Raw genomic sequence first — 19,879 nt, forward strand, 5'->3', positions numbered from 1 at the left:
AATATACTCCATTAAATGAAATGACCTTTACTACAGAAGAACATCAGAAAATGCAACAGATAACATATACATCGAATTGACCATTTTACTCATCATAAATCACTTTTCTTTAATCAGTTATCATAAATCAACAAATGATATCACTTCATATCATTAATAACCTTTTTCATGATAATTTCCTTAATATACCATAATTATGCAGCCTTGGCATTTCCACCATTCTCCCTCGCCCCCCCCCCTCACTCCCAACACCCTAGATATGAGTGTTCTCTGCTAGTAGAAAGTGCAATGAGCAAAGGTTAATAAGTCTCTCAAAATATGAAAAATTAAGAGTGGTAAAAAGTACAATGTAAATTGTAGAAGTGTATCGCTGACAATAAAAACTACATCTTAAATACCATCTGATACAAGATGCGGACTCACAGACTTCCAAGTCACCAAAAGAAGTTCATTTCCAACTGACTAAACTTAGGATCTTCCTGGTTAGGGTTACTTTTATATTATTCGAAGAAGTCTTTATGGCCTGTTAGATTGGTCTTATTAGAGTGTCCCCTCTCCTTCATGGAATCAAACTTGATTTTGGCGGTGTCAGATTTGCAGATGCTAAGATCAGGTCTAAAATTGTTGAAGTATTTTAGTTACTATTCACAATTTGCCTTTCTCTGTTCATAATTGCATATCTAGAGCAGGGTTGTCCAACCTTTTGCAGAGGAGGGCCACATGGAATGATTATGATGAAGGAGGGGCCGCATGAACCCTACGCTCGATTTTTTGCGCAAAGCCCAAGGCAACAAAATGTGAGCACTGCGCTCAGAGCGCACTGATTTATTTTCCTTCCTGATAAAACAGATGAATATAGCCAGCCGGCACCCCCCCCCCTCCCCTCCGCTGAGAGAGTGTCACACAAACTGACCTGTATGCAGTTTTTTGGACCCAGAAGGTTCGAATGATTGATTATATAGCTTCAAATTCTTATCAATAAATCTGCTCACTAAATTTCACACCGTAGAGCATCTATGGCGGGCCGGACCCAACCCTGCGGCGGGCTGGACTGTGGCCCGCGGGCCGTAGGTTGGACAACCCTGATCTAGAGGGATAAATCACAAACCACAAAGTTTTTCGTCTGGACACTGGATTTGTCTAACCAATTTGGCCATTTCTCAAGAAAGTTTTTATAAACCCACCTGGATGCTACTCATGTCTGATGTCCAAGGTATTAAGGTAATTCTATTCCTGGCCACATTTTGCAGCTGGGAAATTACAGAACTTTCAAGCTTAACTTACCCATTACGTTAGTAATAAGTACTGTGCCTAGCACACTTGCTAATCAATGCTTGATTTCCCTGTAAACTGTTCAATTGGTAGCAAACATTGGTAAGCATTTATCAGTGTAAGCATGATTCATATATCAGCTAGAACCAGTCAGAAGTAGACATTTATTAATGCCACCATGAACAATATGAACAAAATTCCACACAAGGTCCTTAACTTTTGTTTGACTTTGTTTATAGGACTTGGGTTTTGTAAACCACACCTGGGCAGTTGAAATATCATATACAAGTTAATAAAATAAATATCATAAAATAAGCTCTTTTCTCAAATTTTAATGTTCTTTTTCCCTTCTACAAGTCTCAAAATTATTGAAGCTTTATAGCCATGTAATATACACAGTTCTATGACTCATTGCAAAACAATGATAGGCATGTTTGGGAAAACTGGAAAACTTGTTACATAAAATGCACTTTCAGTTTGTAACCCACATATTTTTGAATAGTGAGCAGAAAAATAGATAGATACTTAGCAACTCCAATATACAAACATTTCCTGCCTCTTAAGACTCCTGGCTACTTCTCATAGCTCCAACAGCATGCACAAATCGGTCAGGTATTGTCCCACGAACTTCCCCGTAACTGGAGGAGGAAAACAAAGACAAATGATACCAAATTCAATTTTTCTTCCATAAATTTACAGGGACTTTAAATACATAATAAGATAAATTCCCTTGTTCCAAAGTTTGGAGATACACAGGTGAAAATGAATAGTAGTCGTGTGATAGTGTTGTACTCTGGACGCAACATCAGGAGAAATATCTGAGACTGTACTATCAAAGATGTCCACAAAAATAAAAGTAAGTCATGGTTTTTTCAGTTGTGTATTTTTGTCTGAGTTTTCTTTGGGGGGGGGGGGGTTCTGTGTTTTTTTCCCCAGCACATCAAGATGTTTTTAATGTGTTTTGCACTTTATAAGGACTGTATACTATTTTCTTATTATGGTTTCGATACACTGCTCAGATTTTGCTTTGATTCAGCAGTAACCTAACACCTAATTTTGCATTAAAATACTGGTTAATGATCACCTACTAACTTAATTTCATGTCATTCAGACAATCTGTTGATCAGACACTGTTTCATGTCGGTATTATGGTATCACACGTAAAGAGCAGAGTGAAAAATTTCAAATGTTGACTTTTTATTTTATTTGAAACAAAGCTCGAATAGTCGAGTCAGTAATCTAGATTGCCATGCGTGTTTATCTATATTAATATTAATATTATATTAATATTATTAATAATGTGTATAATTAAACAATTAAAAATCTTCTTTTTTGGTGCAAATGTATCAAGCCATGGACGTTTTGCTGTTTGCACATAAATGTTAACAAGTTTACGAGTCAAACATTGGTGGCAGTAAAGGGGATATGACTCAGTCAGGGGATTTTTAGCATTCAGCCGGGGAAGAATTTGAAACCCCAAAGAGTATTTGTTAGTTCAACCTCAAGGCCTATTTATAGACCTAATCATTTCAATATGCCTCAGAATGTAACATTAGATGTTACATGTTTAAGGTTCATCTGGGCTAAGAAGCCCAGATCCCCCTCTCACCCCCCCCCCCCCCACTTGGCTACAACAACCTCAAGACCACACCTTTTCCTTTAAAAAATCTGTTCATTGTCTCTTGGCTTTCCATTAATGTTGACATCCCTACATAAATCATTTGTGGAAATTTAGAGTCCCCCCCAAACCTTTGAAATCCTGTGCACTCCAAAATACATGACACATGGAACTTATAATAATACATGTAAACCAACTCACTCTGATAAAGGAATCTTCAAAAGTTTTTCAATGTGTCTTAAAGATGGTGAGGCTGAAATTTCTAATGCTTCCACAACATTACATAGATAATCTGGGGGAAAAAGGATTAAAACGGTTTTTCTAAATGGTTTTAACTGATTTACTTTCCTTTATAATATATTCCTGTACTTCACAAACCACAAAAAGCATTGCTTTTAGCTTGCTACATTATGGTGAAATGCTACAACCTTTAATACCTTGAAAATGTCAGTTTCTTTTTCCTAGATGTCTTGATGTATTTTCCACAAATTTCGGTACTTCTTTGCAAAATTCCTATGCAGATCCACCATTGGCCTAGTCTAAACATTACGGGTAAAGATTCTGGATAAACCTTGTTTACCAGCACATGTTTAAACTAAAGAAACCAGTGAGTGCAAATTATATGAAACAAACAATCAGTCTTCAGAATTCCTACAAAACATGACAATTTATCACTAATGACTGTAGCTAAGAAGTAATGGATCATGGCTGAAGAGCACGAGACTGCTATAAGCTTTCTTAAAGTCTAAACTGCGGCATGTTTCTTTTCAATTCATACTGAAGTTTTAAACCAAATAACTTCAAATTTCACATCAAATGTCCCTTACCTATGTCTGTACCAAGCTGTCTTGTCGCATGGGGAGAAATTTCTGGAATTTTCAAAATGGCTTCCACGTAGCTGTGCATGGTTCCCCTGGCAACTGAACCTAGCCAGTGGTCTGCTAGATGTTCTACTTCCGGGGATCCTGGGAATCAGTGCAAATAGTGAAACAGAATTAAGAATATAACTTTTCAAACTGTTATATCTTACATCAGAGAGAGATTTGTGGAATTTAAGATGTACTTTCCAATTGGGTAGGAAGTTTACGGTACTCCAGTAAAGCCATATACTTATACATTACTGTGATAAAAATGTATAAAGTTGTTTGTTTCATCTGCAAGTCTCTGAAGAATCATGTCGTAATTCCTTCGATTCCTGGTGCCAGTTTGATGTTTTGATAAACAATGACCTTTCTATAAATGTTTCAGTAATGAACCATCACAATTTTAACTGCAAGAAACTTTGGAGCAGATCATCAAACATTGAAATTCCTTCAACCATCCCCCTACACCCCCCCCACTCCCCCTACCCTCAATTTCTTACAATTTGGCCTGCTTGTTAACATATAACTTAAGAAACTTTGAAGAATACTTCCAGAGCAGAAAATTAAGTTTTTCACTGAACCATCAATACTGGTCTCTCCCACAGGATAGAATGGCACATACCTGGTTCAGGGGGGTAAGGTAGGCGTCCAGTTTCCATGGCTTTATCTAACATTGGGTTATCCTGAGATGTGAAAGGCTCTAGTTGCTGTGGTAACGTCATCACATACTGACCAATCTGATGTGTAAGAATGAACACTTTATGAGAGATTAACTTTAATCGGTAATGAAAGTATCATACCTAGATCGGTTGAGTCATACTTAAAGCAGTATGTGATTAATAACATATTTGATTATTACAGTTCATAGAGTTAACTTAGAGGAGAAATCAGTAATTCTAGTCCAATTAGGGACAAATGCATTATAAAGTCAACAATTTTTACCTTTGTGATGTATTCCTGAGGTGAAAGACTAAATGTTGGTAATTCAGCAGAGAGCATCCCTCCAGCTGATCGCCAGACCTGCAAGATAAACAGATCTCAAAAGATGACAACCTTCCGTTTCCAATCTAATTTTTGAAATGAAAATTTGCCTTCATTTCAAACATTTGATCATGCAAAGCCTCAAAGTGCATCTAATCGTTGATAAATTTAATTGGGAGCTGATATAGCCCCTTGAAGGTTAAAAATTCAAACCATTACCGGGCTGACTAGGATGATTGACCAGGAGTAAACCACAAGCACTGAATAAAACAATGATATCATAAAAGAATGTACCAAATAAGTGCTGTAAAAATTAATTTAACATGATGAAATCAGCAGCATAGACTCTTCAGGTGCATCATAACTCACTAAGCCCTGTAAAATAAACTAAGAAACTAAGGTAGTAATGCTCATACGCTAAGAGCTCGCCCCCAATACCCCACCCACAAACCCACCCCTCCTTCCCAAAATTAAAGCAGTTTGCTTGGAATACTTAATGAGATCATCAGCGAAACATCAACAAAGGCCACATCGTCTGCACCATGAATATTTATATTTCTTTGAATAAACCAATCATAACATTACTGTTGCACTATTAAATTGCATGCAATTGGAACACCAAGGACTTTGTTATGGTTACTTTATGAATACTGACCACACATAATATCAGAATTAGCACCCCTCCCCCACCCACACATGTTCCCCCTCCCCCCCCCCAAATTCAAGAATGACAGATGACATGACCGTACCTCCATTAAAGGTACTTCAGCTAACTGCTTATTCAGCTGGTTGAAAACAATTCCAAAAGCCAACTTGTGTGCGAGTTCATTGACCCTTGCTATTTCATCCATGGAGGACTGTAGCTGGAAGGAACTCTCATCTACAGGAAATATATTATTGGAGAGAAAAAAGATATTATCATCAAGTAAATCTCCTTGAGTACATGAATACAGTAAAAATTATAATATAAACATAAATTTGAAGAAGAACATGACGTAGATAGTTGATAGTATTTTAACTTTGATTTCTACATTAAGGACTGTACCAACCTTGGCTGAGTAAAGTGTATAACTTTACAAACTTGGAGTACTGCCCGCTGTCATTCTCAGCCAGATAATTAAATTCCTTGAACGGATTTGAAATGGAACTGTGGCTAGATGAGAGAGAGAGAAAACAGGATAAACAGATTCAAATGTCTTGTTAAATCATGACATTCTAGGAGGCCCTTCTTCCTATTGATAGACTAATTAAAAACAAATGAAATCCCTTATTCCATCAAATATGGAATTTTAATTCAATAAATGTGTCTTCCTTCACCTACAAATTAACATTGAAATGCAAGCTAAATATTCTAACATTCAAGGACGATCCTACTACCAGAACGTGCCATCTTTCATTTGAAATCTTGACACCTTCCCTCTAATGCTAGCCAGCCCATCCACAACAAATGAGCACAAGGATATAATGTTTTAGAAAATTCTTAAGGTATACATCACCAAGATAAGATAGAATTAAGTTTATTTATTTTAGCTGCATCTGATATAAACATTTTTGCGATCTGACTCTCTGTCAGCATATCCTTAATATATATATATATTTCTTTAACTGCCTGTCTGTCTGTAGACAAGATTCTCTCATAAATCAATACAGGCCAGGAAGCATACTGGATCAATGTTAGAATAGCTGATTGGGTCATTAAAATATCAGATATATCGCTGTGTCTGTCTCTATTATTATTTTTTTATTTTTTTTTTATTTTCTATTACTAACATTATTATTATTATTATTATTATTATTATTATTATTATTATTATTATTACTATTATCATTATCATTATCATTATCATTATCATTATTGTTATTATTATTATAATTATCATTTTTATTATTATTATTGTGATTATCATTACTATTATTACTATTGTTATTATATATAACCTCTTACCTTCTTGGTGACATTGGAGCTAAAGCAGATGGAGACATAGGCTGGATATTATGAGTGGTGGCAGCATGCAACAATGTACTACTCAGATGAAGATCAAATTCCTCACACTGCAGTATTAGCTCACCTGAGAAATGAGAAAGATTAAAATGGACAGTAAAAACAAAGGTAGTTTCCAATCTACATGAGTCCATACATTGTGTACTGTTTAGTCAGCACATATTTAGGTTTCCTTGGCTGTTGAGAATTACATTCCCTGCATACACTGGTACACTGGCTTGAATGTGCCTTCCTCACCTCTATTTCACACCTCCCAACAACCAACTACTCATGGCCCTGCCCTCCCCCTTCCCCAAATTCCACACTCCTCTTTTACCTCCCTCCAACCCCAAAAAAAGGCAACCAAACCAAGCTACTATACATGATGGTCAATTGGTAATACTTAGTTATAGTTTCGTACCACAAGCCTGAATGATTTTTAAAGCATGTTGGAATTTTGTCCAGTCTTCTCCTAGAGCGCCCTCGCTTGGTGAAGCCACGTCTTTGGACGTCTCCTGTTCGTGAATGTTCGCAAGCAGATCCAGTGCTGATGTAAATCTTTCGCAGTATGCATGAAACAAGCTCTGTGAAGTCAATAAAACTACCAAACATGATGATCAAAAAAAAAAAAAGACGGAATCGACTAATGCTAAGGACAAGGTCCATAGCAAGCACAAACGGTATGCAAGATATCCGTACGGTGACATTCCTGTAACAGTGTGACAATGTTCCAATGGCATGCCTCCCACCTACCCTCCCCTCACTCTGACTTAGTAAGGGACATTTAACTTATACATTAGTTAGGGTAAACACATGCATCTATGAATGTGTAAATGTTATATATGGCTTTTCAAACTCTTAGAAAACAAAATAATGGTAATAAGAGTAAAGGAACTATATCGGATACCTTGAGGGCGCTTTGTAATCCACATGACCCCAATCCATCTGTGAGAGATGTACATCTTTCTAAAGCCTGTAAACAAAATGGAAGACAGAAAATATGCAGACTATCACCATGACAACCTGAGAGATAAATCCATGTTAATTGATGTGAAGGTTTATCATGTAAACTAAAATTAGTTTACCATGTAAAATCGCATTAGTTACCATGCAAAATCACTTAAGTTTACTATGTAATATCACATTATTGCAAGCACAGTGGATATCTTTAACTTTTGCTTTCAACTTTTCCATAACTATTTTCAGATACAGTCAATTCCTTTTTCTTGGAATGCAAGCTTTTCATCTTAATAAAATACTGATTTTTGCATTCTTGTGTTATTAGTTTACATGTTACCCTTTCTTTTCCACGTTTTTGATAACTTTGCACATAATGAGCAAAATCACTCACAATCTATCTATCTTCTTATTTTCTGTCTTAATTTTTCTTTAATATAAACACAATTAACCTTGATGCAATATTTTGATAGGTACATACATATCAAACTTAGGAAAGAAGTTTACCTCATTTGCAAGTTTAAAGAGTTTACCAACAGAATCAGACAGCAGCTGAGCACAGTCTATTAAATCTCGTCTCTCCTACAAAACGAAAAGAAGAGGAAACCATCACATGATGAATAGGCTTGACCGAATAAAACTAAGGTCCACCTCATGTTATTTCTCACAAAACTAAAGACAAACCTCCCTTGACTCTTCACCAAAAACTTAAAGGGGTCACACACCCCAGCATCATCTTGAGTTTATATGATTGAGATCCTTACAAACAACAACTCCCCCCCCCCCCCATTCCCCATCAACTTCTCTAGTTGAGACATATCCTATTTTACAAGTCATGTAATGTATGGGAGTTGTCACTTTTTAAATCTGTGATGTCACTTTCTAAATCTGTGATGTCACGTTTTAAATCTGTGATGTCACAAAGCCAAGGATCTGAACCCTTTAACAATCTCTTTGTTTGTCTTTTCATATTTTCAAGGTAGAATCGTAAACAGTTTTGACATTCAAACCGATGCCATCAGTAGGTAATGTAAAGGGCTTTGATATGTTAGATTCAGCATTTGTAAAACCCATCTAAACATTGCAAGAAACTTTTGCTCAATGATATCATATTTAGACTTGATCAAGTCATCACTCTATATGTGTGACAACACATTATTAAATCTGTGATATCTTCTAGATGGATTAAGATGTTTCTTATCTGATTGGAGATGTTGTTCATGTCACCTACCTCTTTCAAATAGACCAATAATGATGGATGAATTTTGTCTCTTTTAAGTTTTTTGAGTAAATATTGAAGAAGTATGGATAAGAACAGAAGTCAAATCTCCATGAACTACTTTTAGTTGCACCACAGTTCGGATCTAAAAATTAGTTTTGGCAAGTGCAAAGAAATGGTTTCATAAGTATCCCCACCAACAGAAGGTCTAATTAACCCACTTTGTAGAGGACGGGTCCTGCATTCCCGAAGTTACTTGATTTAATCCTACCCTAGCCAATAATTTTTTTTTTGCTCTTTCAAAATGGGGCGGTTAATATCAGCCCTTTTTCTCAATTTTTCCATCTGCTCATCACTAGAACTTAATACCTTTTACAAGGAGAAATTTAAAATTGCACAAGTTTGCACGATACCATTTGAATGCCGGTGAATTCCTGGACGAGATGTTCCTCCTCCAGTTGACCATACAGGAGAAGGTGAGGAATTAAAGGAGCATTGACTGCCTGGACCAGCTTAAAGAAGTGACTCTTCCCGAGGGAATCTGTGAGGAGGAGACAAAAATTATCAAGTTCTGAAACAGAGATGACCAAGTTTACATCAAAATTCACATAAAAAGTTTATAAGGCAACAATTTGAACTGAATTTGAATATTTTGTCAGATCCGACTTTCATACCATTCCAGTTCATTGGATAAACTGCTTAGGTTTATTTTTCATATCATCATCAAAAAAATAATTTGATTCCATTTTAATCTGTATTTTTCGTTGAGCTTCCATGTGACTATTGAAAAGTTTAAAGTTGAGTTGTAGCTCTGTGCCAATCTTTACTACCAAGCATCATACCTGGATACCTATCAATCTAACTAAGAGACCTACTTGGTTAATATCAAATGGTTGTCACAATGAGAAAGTCATTAACAATTTAAATCAATATGGAAAAGTTTGCAATTCAAAAATTGAATACATTGCTTTGGTTCACTTGCAAACCCTGTTAAAATATTAGCAGTCTAATGCTACACTCCAGATGTAAGCATCTTTTAACTGGTTTAGAGTATAAATTATTACAATAGTATACATGATACACAAAGGTGAAGACTGACTGTATAGATACATGACTGGGAGAAACATCAATTTAAACAGAGAACTCACCTGTGACACTCTGTGCAGCATTCTCTAACGACTTCAGAAACCTCTGAAGAATCTGTGCATAAAGAAAGAGAAGGAGTAAACTATCACTATTGATATAGCTGAGAAATTGAAATCCCACCTCTGACACCATGCAGGACAGTGGAAATGTGCATGATCATGTGTATTTGAGGTCAACCATGTCTCCTACATATAACACTTCAATAACAATTGGTTATATACTACAGCAACCAATCACCAACAGTGATGACTCAGAAAAATGTTAATTCCCACAGCTGACACCATGTTCAAGAAATCCATCTATACGATAAGCACAGAGGTGCTTATCGTATCTTCATTTCTGCGTATTTTATGTGATACTCAAAGGACAGTGGTGACCAAGTGTCCAGAGCAGTGAATGGTACTTGTCAAGTTATATTACTTCCTTACACCCTTGCATCCCAGAAATTACTTTAGTATTGTAATATGACAAATGACAAAGTCAATCTCCCAAACATGTCCACTCCCACTACTGTTAGCAATATAAGCAACTCTGTGCCTCACCATATAAACAACCCAACTGAGTCAAGAAATTCCAGAGCAAAGAACTGTTTCAGCACATCTCTGTAGCATGTGAGGATGCCTTTAATATGAAGAAACATTCTCTTAACATAAAAGTTAGTGAATGCACTATCATAAATATGGCAATTTAAGGTTTACTACACTTTAAAAACAAACACCTCACTCCAGCTGTTTATATCCTGATAAAGTGATTTAAGGAAAAGTGTGGAAATGCATCTAAGCATTCCAAGCTGTCATATTTTGCATATGTTTGACAGTATGAGTAATACCTGTCTTATCTCTAGTAGGACTGGCAGGGGGTTTCCCTGGAGAGCTGTATCAATCAGAGACGGTAACGAAGGTTGTAGACCGTTAATTGTTTGAGTTAGAAGCTCGGAGACCACCTCCACAGGATCAGGGAATACCTGCTCGCACCACTTTATCTGAAATTAAAGGAAAATTACAAAAAACATATATGAACCAACCAATAAAGCACTTCATTGAGCTAACAGATCAAGTTTCCCATTTCAAAAACTTCAAAACTACTCGATATTGCACATGAAAAGTTCATAGAGCTATCTATCACTCCTATAAATGTCAAAGGCTTTGTGTGTATGTTAATATCATACAAGTTAGTTTTAGAAGGAATCCATCTTTTCCACCAGTAACAGCCATCTCTCCCCTCAACTCCCATCTCTTTCACCCAATCTACCCTCCCACATACTGGAACATAATTATATACAACCTCAATATCAAACAAAGAAATATAATCACACTGAGGAAGATTACAACTTTAACAGAAGAAAATATTCTGCTGTGTCTCTTTTGGCACAGAACAACCCCCCCCCACCTCTTCCCCAACACACAAAAATATCCCACCCCCCAAACCCCATAATATCTCAAAATATCATAGGGTAACTGATGGAGCCTTAATCTTACCTCTTGATGCCAGATGGATATTAGATTATCTGTAAAGTTCGGCAACCAATCAACAAGTGGCTTCTGTTGACTATCTTGCTGTAGTTGCTGCCATTGAGCTTGAAGGGTGCCCTTGAAAAACAACAAGCAGAAAAACATCTCCCAATTGAGGAAACCAATGAGTCACCATTTATGGCACTGGTACTCTAATTTTTTTTTAACTTTTTAACATTTTAAATCTTCTTCTGAATAACTTATCTCTGAAAAGTCTTGTTTATGAGGCCAGATAAATAAATCATTGACAGTAATTATCAGAGTTTAATATTAATAAATACCTTCTCAAAATGTTATGTCCCAAAGTTTAAACAAAAAATACCTTATGACATCTGTGATAGTAGTTGCGTAACTGTGAGAGTCTTTCTATATCAGTAAATATCTTCACATACTGCTGGGCTTGTTCTATCAAGAAAGAAAGTTTTCCAAAAAATGGATTTAGAGAAAAATTGGGCTGCCATTACAAAGTCAAAACAATGTCTTGGTGGGGTAAATTTGAAAATGTTATTACAGTCCATGTCATCAGCTATCATATGGTGGGTAGGACATGTCAGTTCAAATCTTCTATCCCTGCTCTAACGACATTTGGAAATTGAAACATTGAGTGTGTCAATGGAGCAATTAATTGAGGCATGCCACCTAGAATAACTGCAGATCATTCATTACATTTCAAATACACTTCACAAATACAAGAGCTTGCCTGGCAAAAAGAGGAATACAAATTATGCAACGTTTGTGGAGAAATGTTGGCAGCAAACCTAACAAATGGTCTAACGAGTTCAAACTGTTTGTTGCGATGACTTAAATCTATAGGAGAGACTCACCTAATGAATGTGTAGTGAAAGCTGCAACTATTTGGGGGCTGACCATGGCCTCCAATCTGTTCTTCAATGTTTCTAAATGTTGACATCTCTCGTCGTAATCACCGCAATGGGACAGCATACTCTGAAGTATAATCATGAAAAATATAGCTGAAACAACTAGATAAGTATCTGCCCTGCAGGAAGTTTTACTTCATTAACTTTGTAATAATATACAGCTATTAAGGTGTGCTAAATTCAGTGAGTTCATTTTCAGAGTTAAAAAGGGGCAATGAAATGTTGTGGCTGGAACAGGATTTGAACTGGTTGCGCTAGTCAGATGCAGGACTCCCAGCAAACAAATGTCTATATAGGACAACCAGCAGCCACAAGGGGGTGGATAACTGAGTTGGTATTGCACCTCAGGAAATGTAATACTGTCGTCACTGGTTCAAATTCAATTATACCTACAAATTTCTTTGCATCTTTCAACTTTGTCTGTAATTTCTCAATCAGTATTTTGTTGGCCATTTACTTTAATATCAATTTCAAAGAGAGGAATTTCACTTCTAAAAAAATTAATGCTGCTTAAAGTATCGTAGGAAGCACTTTTACTTTGTAGACGTAATAATAACCTAGCCAGAGGACATGATTGAAACTTGAGAAATATTTGGGGGAAAATCAAAACAATATCTATTGTGTCACTTGGATCAAAATTAAGAATGTTAGTTTACGTTAATCTAAAAATGAATACTTTCTTCTTTACATTTACATTTTTTTATTTATGTTGCCCAGGAATAAGTATCCCAATTTCATTATATGGTGATGCAAAACCCTACAATTTAGCTTAAACTCACCAGACTGTGCTGCATTGCAATCAACTTGTTTGCAATCTACAAAGAAAAAATAAGAAACACAATACTAGATTAAGAGACATTCAATAACCCATATTTAATAATCACATTTATACTTTAATATATCATCATCAAAATACTAAACATTGTTAGAATTCCAAGGAATGCACACTTTCTTCGCCTTTTGCATCTGAAAACAAAAATGGATATTATAATTATTATTATTATCTTGAACACTATTCTGTTTGCTTACTCGGTTTTCTGGGTTTGTTTCTTCATATGAAATTTCCTTCATGAACTATTCCAGTGCATTTAAGTACTTTTATTTATGCAAACTGGAGAAGTTTTCTTAGATCTTCCATTCTACAGGATACACACACAAAAATGAGATATTTATACACTGGAAAGAAAATTTGCACTCAATTATAATCTTCTTTGCTTCCTTTTGTATGGTGGGACTTCATTTCTTCATACATGTCACAGTTATTGCTCTGTTAACAATAAGACTTACTGCTGTTGGGTCTTGACTTTGAAACACTTCCTCCACATCAGCCATGAGAGTTGTCCAGTTATCTGCTTCCTGGAGAAATCAGGTCAAGGAAAAGTTCAAAGTTTTTGGTGTTGCATAAGGAGGTGCTCAGCGTGATCATTGCTAACAGACTAGCTTGCCAAGATGGTACGTACATTCTCGCACAAATGGTCAAAACAGTATGCTAACTTCAAGTTGATGTTGATAAATATTAAGATATTGTGAGATAAAGAAAACTCTGTATCTGTGTATTACATTGGCTAGACTAGTAATGTTTTCTTGCAAGCAATGAGGTAAAGGGCAACATACGTCAGGTTTTCCAATATTTCCCTAATAATCTGAGCTAAACAATTTAACAGATCAGTAAACAGTTTTTGTGCGGTTTATGGAAACAATTTAGTGATCAATCCAAAAAAAACTTTGAGACCAATAGGTTGCGAGTTAAGTTGCGAGGTTGCAAGTTAGAAGACAAAGTCATCTCACCTGAAGGGCATCAGAAGCAGCTTTCATCTTTGATTTGACAACATCAACCTCTAAAAGCATCTTCATAGAGTGAGAAGTATCTTCCTCAACCTGGTAGAAACAAAATTGAAAACAATCATTCTTGTATTTAGGTTTCATCCTTAACGCTCAAATGTTCTAATTTCCAAAGAAAATAATTCTTTATAACTTGGTAGATTTCCCATAGCAACAGAAGTTTTTCTTTTTTCCAAACAAACATCTTTTAATTCTGTGATTCTAATGATCTTGTACACAATCACTACCTGTAATACATTTGCTACTACGTATAATTTATTTTATCTGCTCCTTTCCAATTTATTCACCTTTTTGATGTCAGCTTTGACTAACTGCATTTGTTCCTTCAGAAACAGCGCTTCCTGCTTGACAGCTTCCACATCTCGAAGGACTCTCGGTAAATTCTGTAAGGCCTGTTGGCTGGTTTCCTCAAGAGAATTATTCACCTCCTGTTAAGAGATAACACAATATATAAAAGCACTCTTCAATAGATAAGAATGAACAAGAGGCAACACTCAGATCAACCTTGGGACCATTGGAAAACTAATTTACAAGAAGAAACTTTGATAATAAAAACAAACCAATTCTATGTGAATATTACATCTGTGAATATTCTGTGAATAATCTGTGAATATCTGAATGTTATGGTGATTCTTGTGTAACGACATTCCTGCTGAAATACATATCTGAAATGCCAATGATGTAAAGGTTCTTTGGTAGACAAGTTTGATGCCCTTACTTATAGGAATTACTCAGTTAAAGCTAGTTGTTACTTACCTGAATAAACAGCTGTAGTTTCATCACAAGCGTAGCGGCCTGAGCCTGTAGAACAAACAGCAACATTCTGTTAAAAGATTCCTATACATTATACAGTATTGAACTCAATTAAAACCAAGTCAATAAGTAATGAAAATTGACTGGGAAATACTTAAGACAATGGAAAAGAGCAGAGAAATTTCATGGCCAGAACAGACTTTGTACCAGTGACCTCTGGACTTGTAACCCAGAGGTCACCGGTGGTTCAAATCCCATTCTAACTATAATATAATTAGCTCTATACCATTGTCAATTCAAACCGGTAGGTAATTGGTTTTGATTTATTGGGTCTAAAGCCTGTTGTTAGAATTTTAAGGCTGCTACTTTTTTTTTTTTCTCTTTCGTTCTTATGCAACCTTAGTACTTCAATATTCAACAAAAGGTACAGTTGCAATAGTTAAATGGTTGTTTGTATATATGAGATCCTTAAAAGAAAGGAAATGTTTAACACTATAGCTAAAACTAGAAAATGAGGAAAATGAATGCTTTGATTATGTTTTTTGAGTTACTAGAATATCAGGAAGTGTTTATTTGTTAAGTTCAGGTAAGTTCACTTACATCTTTTTGTTCAGGTGAGTCCTTCTGGGCCTTGAATGCTGCATTAACCCAGTCTTTCACATCAAAGTTATCATCTAGAAACTTTGAAAAGTCCTTTTCGAGGAGAACAAAAAGATGGTTGCATAAGTTTGTTCTTTAATGATACACGATAACTAATTGTCACAATTTATCTACAACTCTGTAACATTCTACTTAAGAAATGGAATAGTCAAAACCTTACTAAGGGATCTATTACTTAAAACATATTTACTGTAAAGACAATAATGAACAATCATACACAGAAAAGTTGGTTCCCAGCAAGTCTGATGTCAATTTTTGACTTGTTTAATGGAAGGTTGAACCAAAATTAACCACTCTAGGTGATGTTTTCAGGCTAAAGAAACAGAATACCTTTAGAGGTAATTCATCTCTGCTGAAAGGGTTGAGTACGGTATCACCCGGTACAAGTGGCAAACTCAACATAAAATGAATATTTAACAGAGCCAAATTTCAAAACTTGTTTAACAGCCTCACATTGATTTGAAGCCATACTTGAAGAACACTAACAATTCTCCAAATGTGGTTTGCACAAAAGTAGTGCCAAGAGGTGATGTACATTTGCAAAGCTATGCCCAAATCATCACTATCAATGTAACTTCTTTTGTTTGTGTTAGCTTTGTTAAATTAGCTGGACTGTTATTTGTGTAGGTATAGTAAAAAAAAAATGATAGTATCCAAAAAAAATTCTTTCCAAATGTTCATCCAAGTAAATTTCAGATGCAATCTGCTCTTTTCAAGTAGATTTCATCGTAATACATCCCAGTGTGCTGCCATTTTTGGTGAAGAAACTGCCACATAAATTGCCCAGAATTTTCTCAAAATGTGAAAAATGTATATCTAGCCTAGGCCTAGTCGTAATTTCTTACCCTAACTTAGAATAAGTGTGCATGTTGTCAATATTGCAAAGGCTAGGCTAGATATGAAGACATAAGAGAAATTTATTCAGCAAGTTCAAAGTCTTAAGTGCGTCATGATTGGGCTCACCATGCTATTACCGATTGACATTTGGTAATAACCAAAGAGTCAAGAATCTGTTGGTAGTATCATATTAGAGTAGTTGATCAGTGTAGCGGAACTGGACAATTCACACACAACTTGAGTTCCTACATGAACTTAAGTTAGACCTACACCTAAATGTCGAGGAGCAACATGAAATCCGGTCAGTTTATCTTCCAAATAAGACATACTTACCATATTGATCACAGCAGTGGGCTAGGGAAGAAATTTACATTTCCTTTCAGGTTGAAATGAATGATAATGTCATTGATGATGTGGAGCGCTTGTCAACGTTACTCGCACTTTCAATAAATTGAATGCATACGCAACGTCAATATTACATTTCAGCTCAGACTTTCAAACACTTTGCGAAAGCTAAATTCGACTAAGGAATGCCGTTTGAAACTGTAAAAGTCAGACTTTAAGTTAACACCATACCTGACATAAACTAATATTTTTTTCTTATTTAATGTTGCTATTTATATGTTAAACTCGTAACCTTCTTTGAGGAATGAAATGAGAAGAAATTAAATTATAAAGTGTGTTTCACAGCTGATAAAAATAGACAGTAATGTTTTACCATGATAAAGTACAAAAACTTTAGTATATTGATGTTGTCCTGTCACACAATACATGTAGGGATAGTTTTCATTCAGGAGGCAGGCTATGGTAATCTTTCATTCACACTGATGACATTTCTTCATATGGTTTCTAAAAGCACTGCTGACAGATGATAATGTCCGCAATGTTCTTCCGTGTAGCGAAGAGCTAGATGAAAAAAGTGAATTTCTTTCAAATCTTTTGAACCAACATGAACGTTTCAACCCCTCTGCAGATTTAGGCCGTACCTGAGACAATACGAACTGTGTTGCAAATTGCAAAACCCATGGCATTTAACAATGGGAATGACGGTACAACTAGGCATGGATGGGGGGAGGGGGAGGGGAGGGGAGGGGTAAGTAATGACAATAGCGGCAATATATTATAATAATCCAAATCCAATGAAATCCTATACTTCCCTACACTACACCGGTAATGTATAGGTATTCGCAAATAGCCGAATCGATAGGGTTAGTCTTAACCCAAGGCATCTTAAATATAAGGTCATAGTATAACCAGGGACTGGGCTCCAATTGAGGTTCATGGCGTCTAATCTCTGAAGCACCCCGATAAAGTATATGACGGATGACCCAAGGTTGGTCTTTCATGTGAAAAGTTCATCTCGAATGTATAATTCTTTGGAGTAAAATTTACATTGTTTAGCCGTCGTCTCTTCGTCGTAACGATAAAAGTGTGTACACTTGTTTAATCCAGTGTATTTGTTTCTGCGGACGTCTAAGAGTAGGCTTGTATGGTATGGTACGGGGGGGGGGGGGTAGAAAAGTTATCACGGCTAAATAGTCCTGACATTAGTGGAATTCTCGCAAGAAAAAGAAACATCCACGAACTGTCCCTGCTGCCCGGCTAATTCGGAAGTTTGCAAATGCAAAGTTAAGCGATCTATGTTATTTATTTAACATTAAAGGGTATACTCGGTTAGAGTAAAGCTAATTGCACCGAGGCCCTGCATATGCAAATTTACGTACTAAAAGAGTTGATTGGGGAAGGATTACGTAACTCACAAAGTGGTGTATGAGTGACAAATACTGTATGTCCTAATTTATACTATAGTACATTAATATTTGGTTCCTATATGAAGTCACGTAATCACTTGTAGCTACTAACAACTCTTACAAATTTCAGAATATTTTTAATCGCGGATTTTATTATGTTAACTTTGCATGAAAAATTTCACCGAAGTTTGGAAAAATGAAATATAGGACAGAAAACAAGCTTATTTTGCTGAAAACTCTAACAATGATATTCAACTGGTAGTAACAATTTAATCCTTTGTCCGTTGTTTTCATCTTTCTGACATATCTTGGGCTAATCTAAAATTATATATATCTGGGTTCATAGAAGTAGGTTACACCGTCACGCCATCCGCGGCTACATATATTCTAAAACATGTTATCGTCACAACGTTAACCCTCACGTAATATCTGTAAGAGGAACCGGTCCGTGACATAATATCGATTGCAGCTATGACCTGCTTAGATTAAAAGTTCATAAGATATTTATAAATTCATGTTTCAGATTTTATGTATTTCAGGTAAACAATTTATCTACTGTGTTCTGACAATGTAATAAATATTTCAGTTTGTTATGGTTTATTATACGACCGCCATACACATCATGCTAGCATGCGTTCTATGCGTGGTCATGTTGTAATCTATATACTGCAGGCTGTGCGATTCGATGAGCTCGGCCTCTTCGATTTTCCATCCGTCATATAGGTGCTCTGTACGGGTTGTACACAGATCTACTAAAGGTCTCCGGAAGCAGCCTTATCCAGTGGAAAGATTCTTCTAATTTACCAAATTATTCCCACACATAAAGAGGGTTAATGTTACAGACATTGCAAAGTACGATAGGCCAAGTAAGCCTAAGTGTTCTGAGAGTGCAGTGGCAGAGAATAAAATCTAAAACATAAGATCTTTTTTCACTAGCATACTTGGAAGGATGACACAGTTCCTGCAAATCGTATATGTGTAAGAAGCAATTAATGGTGTCGTACCTTAATTAATTGCTTCATTGATTTAAACACTAACATCGTCACTTTCCAAAGCCGCTATAGAGCATATGATTGTTTGTAACTGACATTGTACTACCAACATGTGGAATCTTCTTATTTCTCCCAGGTTTTGTTTTTTTCTAAAGCGCCTAAAATCACATTCAGTGCTCCAGATGCATGGCCGCCCAATCTCCATCCTCAGTCCCGGAAAATCGTTCAGTTGGGAGATTTTTTTGATATAACATTCAGCCGGGAAAATAATAAAGACCAGGAAGGTCTAAGTCGCGGATCCAGGCTTATTTGGTGGGGGATGTAGGGAGGTTACACCCCTTTTTTCAACCTTATAAAAATACTTAAAAGTATTTTCACAACCTTGACGGCTTTTAGACCTTTATAGTCTAAGTATACTTTTTATTCTGAGGGAGAACCCCCATATCACCCGACAAGAGAGTCAACTTACACGAATCCGGGCCACCCCCCTCCCCCTCGCTTCTCATTTTCAAATCATGGGTCCGACCCCTGATTATGAATGGGAATTATGGGCAAGAACAAGTATAGACCTACCTTCATAACTTCGTTAGGGAAGTCATCCTCTTCTGTATGAAATAT

General features: G+C 36.1%; 1 protein-coding gene across 2 annotated transcripts; it reads right to left on the reverse strand.

Annotated features, from left to right (window-relative positions):
* Window positions 1-71: 71 nt before the first annotated feature.
* LOC139974696 (conserved oligomeric Golgi complex subunit 7-like) lies at window positions 72-17,008 on the reverse strand. 2 transcript variants are annotated; one of them, XM_071982012.1, is made up of 24 exons: window positions 16,852-17,008; window positions 15,622-15,714; window positions 15,025-15,069; window positions 14,556-14,696; window positions 14,215-14,304; window positions 13,714-13,782; window positions 13,206-13,241; window positions 12,373-12,493; window positions 11,871-11,953; window positions 11,516-11,626; window positions 10,867-11,019; window positions 10,040-10,091; window positions 9,305-9,432; window positions 8,180-8,254; window positions 7,623-7,688; window positions 7,137-7,299; window positions 6,680-6,803; window positions 5,784-5,881; window positions 5,484-5,614; window positions 4,696-4,773; window positions 4,376-4,490; window positions 3,718-3,855; window positions 3,092-3,182; window positions 72-1,910 (listed from the first exon to the last, which is right to left on the reverse strand). In XM_071982012.1, the coding sequence occupies exons 1-24, from the start codon at window positions 16,852-16,854 to the stop codon at window positions 1,832-1,834; spliced, it is 2,283 nt and encodes a 760-aa protein (XP_071838113.1). In that variant the 5' UTR covers window positions 16,855-17,008; the 3' UTR covers window positions 72-1,831. The 2 variants fall into 2 exon arrangements, with proteins under 2 accessions (XP_071838113.1, XP_071838112.1); XM_071982011.1 differs by having other exon boundaries at window positions 5,784-5,887.
* Between the last annotated feature and the right edge of the window lie 2,871 nt (window positions 17,009-19,879).

Source organism: Apostichopus japonicus, chromosome 10 (assembly GCF_037975245.1).
Source record: "Apostichopus japonicus isolate 1M-3 chromosome 10, ASM3797524v1, whole genome shotgun sequence".
NCBI classification, from domain to species: Eukaryota; Metazoa; Echinodermata; class Holothuroidea; order Aspidochirotida; family Stichopodidae; genus Apostichopus; species Apostichopus japonicus.

What these genes read in the sequence shown, in the direction of transcription:
- LOC139974696 (XM_071982011.1), bottom strand. An exon ending in TCAAAGCTGACATCAAAAAG is followed by an intron (nt 14,305 to 14,555) that starts GTGAATAAATTG and finishes TGTTTCTACCAG; the next exon opens with GTTGAGGAAGATACTTCTCA. An exon ending in GATTACAAAGCGCCCTCAAG is followed by an intron (nt 7,300 to 7,622) that starts GTATCCGATATA and finishes TTGACTTCACAG; the next exon opens with AGCTTGTTTCATGCATACTG.